The following is a 13,382-nucleotide window of genomic DNA, read 5'->3' as shown; positions in this document are numbered from 1 at the left end:
TTCGCCATTAACGAGTGTTAGCATGACAGCTTTGTTTTTTTTCCAGTTTCTGTGGGCTTCGTCCAGGTGTGACGGCGACCTCGGCGCAGTGGCTGGCGGTTCTTGTAGTTCTCGGACACTCCGCGAGGTGGATAACGCGGAGCTGTCGACTACAGTTCCCACACAGCCCTGCGCAGAGCCACCTGTGCACCCTAGGATTCAAAGAGCGCGCGAAGGAGCCCCATCTTCATCCAAATGAAAGCCTGACACGTGTGTTGTTTTAGTCAAGCTGACTTATTTAAGTTGCATTTTGACTTTGTGAGAAATTGTGCGGTTGCCTTTGTTTTGTACATAAATATCTGTACTCACCCGATGGATCCGGTTTAAACTGTGACATCATAACATTCCGAGCCTACAGTCTTTAAGTCAAGTAGTCTGAAAAAATCATCACACCATGTGTGGAGCCTCAGTGCAATGTGCTGTTAAGAACCTCATCAGGTCTCAATCTAGGTCAAGAAACGGTTAATTTACATTTACAGATCATCATAGCCAGCAGCTATATCCCCCTGCAGCTCCCTGCTGGCAGCCCACTGGAGCTCAGCAGTGTGAGCCTGGCCAGTACCTGGATAGGAGACTCCTGGGAAAGCTAAGGTTGCTGCTGGAAGAGGTGTTAGTGGGGCCAGCAGGGGGCGCTCACCCTGCGGTCTGTGTGGGCCCTAATGCCCCAGTATTGTGACGGGGACACTCTACTGTAAAAAGGTGCCATCATTTGGATGAGATGTAGAGGTCATTAAAAATCCCAGGGTGTCTCTCGAGAAGAGTAGGGGTGTTACCCCGGTGTCCTGGCCTAATTTCCCCCTAGCCTTTACCAGTCATGGCCTCCTAATAACCCCCATCTCTGAACTGGCTCCATCACTCTGCTCTCCTCCCCACTGAGAGCTGGTGTGTGTGAGAGGACTGGAGCATCATCCAGGTGGGGCTACACACTGGTGGGGGTAGGGGTGGAGGGGATCCCCATTACCTGTAAAGAGCTCTGAGTGGAGTGTCCAGAAAAGTGCTATACAAGTGTAAGGAGTTAAATATTTAATAAGCTGAGAACACAGAGGGAGAATTCCATGTTGGCATTAAAACGAGTACAGTCAGGTTTTCGCTGTATTATTATTATTATTATTTTCTCCACTGGCTGGATCTGAGCTTTCCAGCCCAGTCCCTCCTGGACTCACTGATGTGCCCTGAGGGGGGTTGGGGGCAGCATTTTGGGGTTCCAGCACCTCAGGGTGCAGTTCAAGGGGTGAGTGGGGGGGGGGGGCTTCTATGTTCCTCTCCTCACTGACCGGAAGGACGACATCAGGGGACCCCGCGGCAGAAATGAGGGCTCCTGGGGTGACTCACTGTGACGGGGTGTTGAGGGAGCCCCCGAAAAAGATAAAGAAGAGCCAGGAGAGGGAAATTGGGCACCTGGCAGGGATGCCCCCCCCCCTTGCTGAAAATCCTTGCTGGGGCTCCCCCGGGACCCCAGGACACACTGCTGCGTGGGGGGCTGCGTCTCTCGGTTGGCCTGGGAGCTCCTGGGGAATCGGAGACTCCTTCCGGAGTCACGGAGCGAGGGGACGTCTGCTCCTCCGAGGACATGGACAGAGGAGACACTGAGCTGCTGGCCCGGCGCTCTATAACCTCACGAGCACCGAGCACACTGACGGCAGGGACGTGTCTTAATACTGCACGAGACTCGGAGCCCCACCCCTCCCGCCCTCCCTCAGCATCTTCAACACGACTGCAGCAGGCAGTGACAAACTGCAAGTACAAACAGCGTGTGTAAAAAAACCTGTTTCTTTACTAGACACTCTTGGAATAGACAATTCTGATACATGGTGAAAGCCTGCTACATAGAAAAGCTTCAGCATATTGTGCGAAAATACACATGTGGAAAAACTGAACTTGATGTTGGTTCCATAATATCCAGAGGTCGGGATGCAGAGCGATCTGATGAGGGCAGAGACAGGTGAGTTGGTGGACTCCGATTCGATATAGCGCCCCTCGTCGGTCAGCACTGTCTCGCAGACCTGGACGGCTTCCCATCCAGAGAGAGTTCATTCTCTCTACAACCCGACCTCTCCAGCTGGATAAGATCGCTTAATGAAGAGACGGGTATAAACGAGAGGAGTCCATTCAGCCCCTCTAGCCTGTCTGTTAGTTAATCATTTATGATCTGTGTCTTGGAAGAAGCCAGAGTATCAGCTTCAACACTTTGGCTGGGGGGCTTGTTCCCCACTCCCACCACCCTTCGGGTAAAGAAGTGCCTCCTGATCTTGATTTAAAAATCACTTCCCCGGCATGGCTGCTTGTGTCCTCTGCTGCGTGTATCTTCTGCGTTCCTTTTTCTGAGCAAGCGAAAAAGGAGGGGGGGGGGAGACAGACGATCATCCTCCTGCTTGACTTCAGGAATAGAGTAGGGGATTCCCTGGAGCTTGGAAAGAAACACCACTCAAGGCTTTGAAAAGTCACCCTGTCAGTTATAAACGTCTGCACAGGCAGGAGCTGAAGTTCTCTGGGTTGGATGTGACTCAGTAGATCACGGACCAGTGAATCAGGAGTCATGGGCGTTCACTCAGGGCACACACGCGAACCCCAGTCTCTCCGCTGCTCGGTGGGAATCACAGCTTGGCACTGGGTGTCACTCAGCTGGGTGTGGAAGGAGGATGGCCGTCTCTGGTCCTGTTGTAAACCTTTTCTGGTGTAGCCTGAAACACCAGAACCGAGCAGCCTGCCGCCACACTGTTAGTGCAGTTCTCTGTGGTGTCCCAGATAGGAGCCTGAAGTCCCAGCGGAGGAGGGATCACAGCTGTCTGCTGTTTCACACACATGGCAGCTCTCCCATGATGCTGTGAGGGAGGCCACCTCAAGCCCTATGACTTCATTTCCTGCCTTCAGCTGAAAACCCCAAGGCAGCCTGGTCCCTGCTGCCAACATCAGTCTTCTGGGCTCTTTATAGCAGGGCTGACTTTCCAAATAAAATAATAATAAAAAATAACAAGTTCATATCTTTGCACGTCAGAGTTTCATGATGTGGGGTGGCCTGGGAGTCTTTCTTCTTACACCTCCATCATCCTGTGCTCCATATTCCTGAAAGAGCAAAAACAGTCTTTGAAGTTTACAAAACCAAAACTTTGCTTTCAGACAAATGCCCAATTTTTGTAGAGTTTTGAATCCGTGGAAGTTGTTTGCATATTGTGTTTTTAAGTTTAAAAATCCTTGTCCGACTCAGTCAGAGTAGTGATCGATCAGCCAATCAAAAACATCAAAGCAGCACTCAGGGGTGCCTTTCTATTGGACAGAACCACCTGCTCGTCACCCAATAGGAACACAGGATCCAGTAACTGGACTCTGATTGGTGGGTGTCGCTACTGATAGAATCCGTGTGTTAAGAGTTTTTCAGATCTCAGCAACTCTGCTAGTCCTGCTCCCTGAATGAGAATAGTGCAAAATTCAATAACTACCTCACATCAAACTGAGGTAATGCTATTTTCTAGATATAAGGTGGCAAAGCCTGAAATATGAAAATGTTGATATCCATAAGAAAGAAGTGTCTTTGGTTCTATATGAAATGTGAGTATTGTATTTTGAGAACAAGTTAGAAATTATAAGTATCAATATTCCAGGTGGGATAAGATATTACCTGATGATTATTTTCCTTTAGCATTACCTTTAGTAAAAACCTTGCACTACAGCAGACAATCCGGCTACAGTGTCTTGTCCCTGACAGCTTGTGATCTGATCGCTGACTTAATCTCAGCGAAGCAGAAAACATCAATTCCCATGAGGTCCCGGGACGGACGCAGGCATGATGGGACCTGTTGAGACCCATCCCGTCATGCTGCTGTTTGCACAGCCCTGTACCTCCCGGGCCTGGCCAGGGGGACTCTGGACACACCTCAGCTCCTGCTTCAGCCTGTGCAGCTTGTCTTCCAGTCGCGCGTTTTTGACCTTCAGAGGGATGTCGGGTACAAACCAGGCCGCTATGAACTTGAAGATGACGGCAATGTGCTGCACAGACAGGAAGAGAGCAGGAAGACAGAGATCAAGGTACTGTTTCCACTTTGCAGCTCAATGTACCGCGTGCGGGAGAAGCCTGGAGCTCTGTTTGTGGTGCAGAGAGTGTGCAGTATTTCACTGTCTGTGAACATGTGGCCCTGAAGCTGCAAGCCCACAGCTGAGAGACCGAGTGTCTCGGGCCACGCAGAACATCCTTCAAGCCTTCATCACTTCAACAGGTTTAGGAACACAATGAGCATATATCCACCCTTACGACCAGGAAGTTCAACAAACAGAAGCTAAAAAAAAGCAGCGTCTAAGCAGATCGCGGAGGTTCTACGATCTAGGCTATGTGCAGTAGTTTTGGGTTATTTCCAGTAGACAGCAGGGTACTTTAGCAATCTGCCCCCATGCTTGTGCACATACATCTTACACACAGCTGGCCAGACGGTGCGTTATTAGTGCAGGGTCAGCAGGCAGTGCTGGGGAGGGTGTCTCACCTCGAACAAGATGACAAAGCCGAACCTCACTGCCAGAATGAGCCAGTACTGAGAGGTGTAGGTGTAGTCTTCACTGCTCCTGTAGTCCTTGTAACTGCGGAGACAATAGTTGCAGACATGCAAGCTCTTGCCTTTAAATAATAATAATAATAATAATAATAATAATAATTGCTTACACTTATATAGCGGTTTTCTGGACACTCCACTCAAAGCGCTTTACAGGTAATGGGGATCCCCTCCACCACCACCAGTGTGCAGCCCCACCTGGGTGATGCGACGGCAGCCATAGTGCACCAGAACGCTCCCCACACACCAGCTCTCAGTGTGGAGGAGAGCAGAGTAATGAAGCCAGTTCATAGATGGGGATTATTAGGAGGCCATGATTGGTACGGGCCAATGGGAGATTTGGCCAGGACACCGGGGTAACACCCCTACTCTTTCCGAGAAATTTTTAATGACCACAGAGAGTCAGGACCTCGGTTTTACGTCTCATCCGAAGGACGGTGCCCGTCACTATACTGGGGCATTAGGACCCACACAGACCTCAGGGTGAGCGCCCCCTGCTGGCCCCACTAACGCCTCTTCCAGCAGCAGCCTTAGTTTTTCCCGGGAGTCTCCCATCCAGGTACTGACCAGGCTCACACCTGCTGAGCTTCAGTGGGGCTGCCAGTTGTGAGTTGCAGGGTGATATGGTTACTGGTCATAAATCAGAGGCCAGGACACCTGCACTGCCTTATTGTGCACGTTCACAATCCATAGGTCAAAATTCGAACTTCTAACCCATCTGACACACTGTTACTGAGCCTGCCTGCACTCTAACCAATGACTGATTTAAATTGATTTGAAGCACTCACAATCATAACTTGCAAACAAGAGCCTTTTGCACTATAGAGCAGACAGGGTTCCAGACATGTTGTCTCTCTATTCTGCTATCTGTAGCGCAGGACTCTATGCTTCAAAACCACATCGCTTGAAATACCCTGCTGTCATCCAACAGGCATCACTTCAGCCTGTGCACAGCCCTGTGCATAAAATATTTCATTTTAAATAAAATATTTTTATTTTGTCAGGGAGGCTGCGATGATCTAGCTGTGGTTCATGAAATCGCAACACCTCTTGGCCAATACACTAACAGGAAATTGTCAAGACTAAGCCGGCGCAGAGGCAGAGGTCTTTCAGGTGTCGCTGACCTGCAGTGGGTGACGTTGAGCCCTTTGTAATTCAGCTGACTGGGCAGAAAGTCCTTCTGGATGTTCTCATCTGACACCCAGACGGTGGACAGGGTGTTGTTGATGTAGCCGGTCATACAACTGGAGGGGAGAGGGAGGAAGAGGAGAGAGAGGAAGAGTCAGCTCCCTGAAATATCAAAGCACAGAGGGGCAGCAGGCTCGTTCAATCAAGGTGAAGGGGCAGATAATCCAAAAGAAATTGCACATTTCCCACTTTTCATCACTGTCTGCTTGTATTCCTCACTAACAGTCCCTTATGTCAGTGTAAGAGTCAGTATGGGTTGAACACAAAAGAGTGAAAGTTTCGTTACTTATATCTTGCAGAAGACAGACACAGAATGTAGGAATTGTGACAGAATGTAGGAATTGACACAGAATGTAGGAATGTTTGAATGTAGGAAGATAACTGGAGAAAATCCCAGCTGCTGGTGCAGGCTCTGCGTCTCCCAGCAGAGTTTTCCTGGATATCACTGTAGAAGCCGGAGTGCAGGCTGGAGACGTGCGAGAGGTGGAAGGTGGAAGGTGGAGGCGACCGGTGAGACCCACTGGAGATCCGTGGCTGTCCCGTTGGCACAGGGACCATAGCGGTACTTGTACACCAGGCGAGGGATGAAGTCGGACGTGATGCCGATGACCAGGCCGTTGGCTATCACTGCCAGCACCCCCACCGCCTTCAGCACGTTGTACCACACGCCTGCGGGGGCAACAGGGAGGCCGCGGTAGTGCCAGTCAGGATTCTGAACACAGCGGAGGGCAGACTGGCGCGGTCATGGGCCTGCTGGCACAGCGGAGGGCAGACTGGCACTCACAGACTCTCACACTCACTTTCATACTCACACTCTCTTGCACACTGATTCACACACTCACACACACACTCTCATGCACACTCTCATACACACTCACTCATGCACACACTCATACACACTCACTCATGCACACACTCATGCACACACTCATGCACACACTCTCATGCACACACTCTCATGCACACACTCTCATGCACACACTCACTCATGCACACACTCACTCATGCACACACTCACTCATGCACACACTCACTCATGCACACACTCACAGTCTCACACACGCACACTCACAACACAGTCTCACACACTCACACACTCAATCACAGTCTCACGGACAACACTCACGCTCGCACTCACTCATGCACGCTCAATCACAGTCTCGCGCACAACACTCATTCACAGTCTCACACACGCTCACTCTCACACAGCTGCCTTACCGATCTTGTTGGTCTTTATGGGCACCAGTCTCCTCTCCAGACTGACCATCTTGATGGCGTCCAGCCGGATCTCAATGATGTTGTTCAGCAGGGCCAGCAGGGGGGCCAGGGGGAAGGCGGCCACGAAGATGGTGGTGAAGCTGAACTGCAGCACTGCGACCGAGACAAGACAAGCTGAGCTGCGCGGCCGTGACTCGTCGGAGCTGACCCTCCTGTACGGGGCCGCGGGACCTGTGACGTGCCACAAGCACTGTCTACACCTCCTCACTCTGCCCGGAGCATGGCCCCAAAACACACCAGGTGGACACAACAGCAATAACCCTAAACTCAATCAGACGCAAGCAGCCCCCAGGACAGCTGGTCTGCTGAGTCCTCCCAGCTCATGTTTACAGCAGCTGTATCAGGTAGATTATGTTCAAGTAGGTGGGGAGCTGCATCAGCAGGCGCAGGCTGCAAAGGAACAAGTAAACGTTTATTCTCTCCTGAACAGAGAAGAAAAGAAACTCAACGTTTCGGCTGTGGAGCCCGTGGACACTCAAAGACGACTCCACAGCCTGAAACATCGCGTTTCTTTTGTTCTCTTTTCAGCAGGGAATAAACCTTTACTCGTTCAGTTAGATTATGTCTGTGTCAAGGTAAAAAGGTCAGGGCATGAGCTGGGCAAGACTGCCTCACTATTAACAGTCTGTCAGCTCCAGGGGTAGCTAGGACAGAAAGAGACGGCTCTGCTCTCGCAGCCAGAGCTCAAACACTAGCCACTGAGCTCTCATTGTAGGTCTCTGTTATACACAGAGGTGGGCCGAAGAGCCAAATGACCTCTGCTCGGCCTGGGCCAGAGACAGGATCCGGCAGAGAAACGTGGATTTCCCAGGGACTAACCCATCTCCAGGAACTCGTTGAAGAGGCTGAAGGCGTCGACGTCTTTCAGGTCGTAGTTGCGAATCCAGTTGCGGGATGCGGGGCCCCCCTCCTCGCAGGGACGGCACCCTGGGTGGGCCCCCGTCTTCCTCCTCATCTTGTACCACCTGGCCAGCCAGCTGCGGAGACACAGCGCACAAGCCCAGAAGAGGCCCTGAAACAGCGGTCGGCACGCAGGGGGCTCAAAGCATCCCACCGGACGCCTCCCTCTTTTCACAGAGCGGACAAAATGACAAGGGGGGCTGGGCGGCTGCTCCCCAGTTCGCTCCGGGTCCCCCGATCTAACCGGTGGGAGAGGGGCGCACTCACGGGCTTATGAACTCGATGACGTTGTTGAGCGTCTGCTTCAGCACCATGATGATGGCCATCTGGATGAAGAGGTCGGTGATACAGCCGCTGGGGTGGCACTGGGGAGGAGGAGACAGTCCCAGTCAGCACCCGGACACCGACCCCCGACCCCACGGACCGGGGGGGGGGTGGGGATGCGCGAGCTTGAACAGCGCCCCCCCACTGGCGTCGGATCGCAACGCGACAGCTGGCCATGGGGGTGGGGCAGTCCCTCGAGGATTAATCCCGCCATCGGAGACGATGCCACAGGCGTTCCTCACACACTGACGCTAGGACTCGCTGTGCTGTGCGCTAGTCTGGGGGGCTGAAGAGGTGCCCAGATCTTGAGGTGAGGCTTTTCTGCTCTGCTACGCCTACACAATGCAAAAACGCTCTGTGCCTTGAAGCTGCGCTGGGGTCTCTACACAGCACTGGTCTCTTGCATTTAAGAAAAGGCTGATGGATATGTCCTTTCTCAGGGATGATCCGTCCCTAGGTGTGACATCCTACAAACCAGCCAGGCCACAGACAGTTTCAGTGGTGCTGCACAGGGCAGACTGCTCACCTCCTCCAGCCTCCACTTCCCCGCAATCCGGACATAGTTCCCGGGACGCCCATTGATCCTGATGGGAAAAGACCAGAATTAGGCTACTCGCGCTGCCAGACTGGGACCCAGGAGGTGTCCTACAGCTCCTTAGCATTTCATTCCCTTTCAATCCTTCCATCCATCCAGAGGGGCCAGAGCTTATCCTGCAAAGCAACAGGTGTAAGGCAGGGTACACCCTGGATGGGACGCCAGTCCGTTTCGTGGGAACACCGACGGAAACACGCACACACGTGCACCAGGGCCAATCTTCCAAGAAGATAATGAACCTACTAGTGTTTCTGGACTTTGGGAAGAAACCAGACCACCTACATGGGGAGAGCACACAAACCACGCATTTAGCACCCCAGGAATTAAACCCAGGTCCCCAGCACCTGCTAACCACTGCCACCCCCTTTTTATCCTTATTCCTTTAAAAAGCAAAAGTGCAATCCTCCCGAAGCCCGAGCTGTCCTTGTGCGACAACACTCAGAGCAACTGTGCATCTCGGCTCGGGGGGAAATCTCAGTCGCAGTCGGCTAGTGCCGGTGCCACGACCTGCTCGAACCTGCAGCACTTGAGCTGTCGGGCCCAAGCTGCACTCTGAGCGACCGCCTTTAGACGTGGCGTCACCTGGGAGCCCCAGGGAGCCCTGGTCATGGGCGTCCAAGGACAGATGCCAGACTAGACCCCACCCAAACCCCAGCATTACAATCAACGAGAACAGTCTCGACTACCGGGGCTGGAACAGGGAGGGAGGGCAGGGGGCAGAGGGCAGAGGGCAGGGGACAGGGGACAGGGGACAGGGGACAGGGGACAGGGGACAGGGGACAGGTCTTACCTCCCCAGAAAGAAAGCCACGTAGATGAGCGAGGAGAAGAGGGTGAAGAACTGGAAGGTGAACATCTTGACGGTGAAGCTGGTCTCCGTGGCGGCGAAGGAGCGCGTCTTCTCTGCGGGACGACAACAGAACTACGGTTTGTGTCTCCTCCGTGTGAAGCTTGGCGTTGCACCGGCAAGCAGGGTTAGCCAGCGTCAAGGGGCTCTGGGTTCGAATCCAGCATTCCACACCGCCGGCCAATCTTAGTGGGGGGATCTGCGCCTGTGGCTGGAAGGCAGCCGGCAGAGGAATCCTGCTCCGTTGGGCCCCTGAGCAAGGCCCTTCACCCCAACTGCTCCAGGGGCGCCGTATAAATGGCTGACCCTGCGCTCTGACCCCCAGCTTCTCTCCCTGTCTGTGTGTCTCATGGAGAGCATGCTGGGGTCTGCGAAAAGACAAATTCCTCATACAAGAAATGTGTTTCAAATACACTGCTTGCTGAATTGATTAATAACTTACAGGGGTTCTCAATTTCTGGAAGCAGGTGGCCTATAAGAGAGTTGCCGCAACTGCCACGAGCTGGACAGCCCAGCACTGCAGGCTGTTGTCAAGCTGTAAGCTACCACACAACCAGCAGAGGGCACTGTGGGTCACTGCTCTTGCCTGAGAGCAACCTCTGAGTATTTACTGCCTGTGTGTACCGAACACACTCACTGACATCACATGTGAATGAGTGCAGGGAGAGTCAAAGATCACCTTTCACAAACACAAGCTCTGTGAAATATACATATATAATTAAAGGATAATGTAATAGAGAGAGTAATTATTGCACATACCCAAATTACACAGGTATAAGGCCACTTTCCTGTTCACCTGGAAAACAAATAGGAACAGTTATAATAGATGACTTATTACAGATAACACTGTGGTTTTGTTCGCCTTTACTGATACCATCAAAGAACAGAGAACAAAACTGGTTAGAGGAAGAGAGATGATGTAACCTCTACCCCATTAACCACAGTGTAGTTTCAAAAAAGTTATTATTACTATTTACCTGGAACAAAGATATAAGCACATTAAGCGTTAAAGCCAAGAAACTTTACTGAAAAATTCTACTGTTTTGATATCTAATCTTTTGCTGATTTCATAATGAAACACTAAAAGGAATGACCCGAAACACAGTGGTCTTCAAACACTTTTCGCCCTGCGAGGCTCGTTAAGACGATAGATAATGCAAACACCAGGGTTGTCCTAAAATATGCCACAGCCGCACGCACACAAAGACACACACACAAAGGCGTGCACACACACACACACACACCAAGGCTCGCACACACAATGAAGCGCGTGTGCACGCACACACACCCTCACACACCCACACACACCAAGGTTCGCACACACACTGAGGCGCGCGCGCGCGTGCACACACACACACACCAAGGCGCGCACGCACACACACACACACCAAGGCGCGCACGCACACACACACCAAGGCCAGCACACACAGCGAGGCGCGCGTGCACGCACACACACCCACACACACCAAGGCTCGCACACACAGCGAGGCGCGCGTGCACGCACACACACCCACACACACCAAGGTTCGCACACACACCGAGGCGCGCGCGCACGCACACAAAGGCACATGCACGCACACACACACATACTAAGGCACGCGCGCATGCACGCACACACACACACAAGGCGCACATGCACACACACCCACACACACCAAGGTTCGCACACACACCGAGTCACACACACACACACGCACACGCACACGCACATGCACACGCACACGCACACGCACACGCCCTCCCCGGACTCCCTGACCTTGGTCATGATGGTGATGGTGAGGTAGTGCAGCACGGCGCCCAGCATCACGGCCACGGTGCTGGCGTGCTCGCTCAGGAACGCGGACTCCGACTCCGACAGCACCACCGTGGCGACCACGCGGAACACCACCAGGGCCTGCGCCAGCCCGATGATCAGCATCAGCTGGGCACAGGCGGACACAAGACACAGAGCCTTCACCACAGCTGAACCGCCACCACCGCGGGTCACAGCACTGCAGCCGCGCAGCCGCCAGGTCTCCGGGGCCAACACCAGGCTCGGGGGGGGGGCTGTATGTGGGGAGTCTGCATGTTCCCTCAGGCTGTCTGTGTATTACTGGTTTCCCCACAGGTTATGGGATGATTGCCTGCTCTAATCTGCCCATTTCTGGGCTGGGGTGGGATGGGGTTCACAAGATTCCTACTTCTGAAATATCTTCCCAGTGTAACAGACCCGGCGTAAAAGAGGGGGGGGGAGGGGGCATTGCCCCCTCAACCGAACTGTCCCGCCCCCCCCCCCCAGTTTTGGACAAAAGGATTTCTGAACACTTCTGCATACTTAACTTGCGCCCTAAAAAATAGTGGTACTTTGTCAATGGTCAGATAACTACACTCACCCCGCATTCACAGTTACTGCATCGGCCTGCTTGATGTGCAGGAGGACTGGCACCTATTCCACAGTGTCTGCCTTACCGGGTGTCGACATTATTACGATCTTGTTCGCTCGGGTGGACCGATTCCTTGCAGTAGTTTATCCTTATACTTACAATCGATATATAACTAGGACCGTAGTTATAGAAGCTGGTGCTTTTACAACTCTTTTTTCGTAACGATTCAGAACCTCGTTACTGTCGATGTAGCTGCACAAATGAACGCACGCGGTATTTTGTCGCTCCAGGCAATAATAATCGCGAGAGGGCTGATGGACGTGAAACTGGACTTCATCGCTAAATACCAGACGGCTCGTCGTTATCTTCCATCATGAAGCATTCATCAGTGGGATGGTTGTGGGATTTCACTTGGGTAGCTGCAACGGCCACGTTTCAACCGAAATATCACTGCCCCCCCCTCCGAATTTCAGACGCCCCCCTAGTTTTCCCCTGGCGCTGTAGTGTAACCAGTGCTGCATAAGAAACTACAGAGAAGTGTAAGCAAATGAGCACAACAGGCTGAAGGGTCTCTGATGTTCTAGATCAGCTGAAACATCCCAAAATCACCCCACTTCAGAAACCAAGGACAAATACCAGGAAAACAGATAGAACAAACCCCTGTGCTGGCTTCCCTACCCTGGCTACCTGTGCTGTTTAGAGCCAACTATGATATTGTGACAGTTGTTAGTCCAATGACTTTGTTCTCCATACTTTATCTTTGATAGATGATAGATGCAATAGGGATTTTCTTCCACTTTGATATATCATGTTTAATAATGAAAAGCACAGAACAGTTTGCGGGAATCGGTTCTTAATGTAATAACTTCATTGCCCACAACTTTTCTCAGAAGATTCGAACTGTTCTGTGACTCAACATGAGTTCTGCATAAGTGAAATCTGTCTGTTCAAATGAGACAAGTTTTCAAATGGTTAATCCTTAAACCTTTAACTTCTGGTAGATTTAGCAGGGCGTTAATTATAATGAAACTTATTACTGGTAATCACAATTGTTACAGGAGCTGGCTGTGCACCTCTGAGCTGAACGGTTCTGACCCTGGCTGTGTCCTCAGTAAAACTGCTCAAGAGCTACAATTACAGAGGCTGGTTCTCCCGAAAGCCCCAGTGAACCCTGGAACGATTACTCCCCATTCTTGAGCTACTAACTTCAATTAGCTCAGTCGATTGGCTTCAATTAGCTCAGTCAATTGGCTTCAATTAGCTCAGTCAATTGGCTTCAATTAGCTCAATTTGCTTAAATTAACTTGGTCA

General features: G+C 51.9%; 1 protein-coding gene across 2 annotated transcripts in view; it reads right to left on the bottom strand.

Annotated features, from left to right (window-relative positions):
* Positions 1-1,795: 1,795 nt before the first annotated feature.
* ano9b (anoctamin 9b) overlaps positions 1,796-13,382 on the bottom strand; it is a 30,230-nt gene continuing 18,643 nt past the window's right edge. For both annotated transcript variants that reach the window (XM_088935254.1, XM_088935253.1), the window contains 12 exons: positions 11,465-11,629; positions 10,468-10,504; positions 9,653-9,764; positions 8,794-8,851; positions 8,211-8,308; positions 7,863-8,020; positions 6,984-7,136; positions 6,287-6,434; positions 5,702-5,821; positions 4,512-4,605; positions 3,911-4,023; positions 1,796-3,102 (listed from right to left, as the gene is read on the bottom strand). In XM_088935254.1, the coding sequence (XP_088791380.1) occupies positions 3,072-3,102; positions 3,911-4,023; positions 4,512-4,605; positions 5,702-5,821; positions 6,287-6,434; positions 6,984-7,136; positions 7,863-8,020; positions 8,211-8,308; positions 8,794-8,851; positions 9,653-9,764; positions 10,468-10,504; positions 11,465-11,629 (1,287 nt within the window). In that variant the 3' untranslated portion in view covers positions 1,796-3,071. The remainder of the gene's footprint in view (positions 3,103-3,910; positions 4,024-4,511; positions 4,606-5,701; positions 5,822-6,286; positions 6,435-6,983; positions 7,137-7,862; positions 8,021-8,210; positions 8,309-8,793; positions 8,852-9,652; positions 9,765-10,467; positions 10,505-11,464; positions 11,630-13,382) is intronic.

Source organism: Atractosteus spatula, chromosome 16, assembly GCF_055471065.1.
Source record: "Atractosteus spatula isolate fAtrSpa1 chromosome 16, fAtrSpa1.hap1, whole genome shotgun sequence".
Lineage (NCBI taxonomy): Eukaryota > Metazoa > Chordata > Actinopteri > Semionotiformes > Lepisosteidae > Atractosteus > Atractosteus spatula.
The sequence above is the reverse complement of the archived record's forward strand: the minus strand, read 5'-3'. Positions and strand labels throughout refer to the sequence as shown.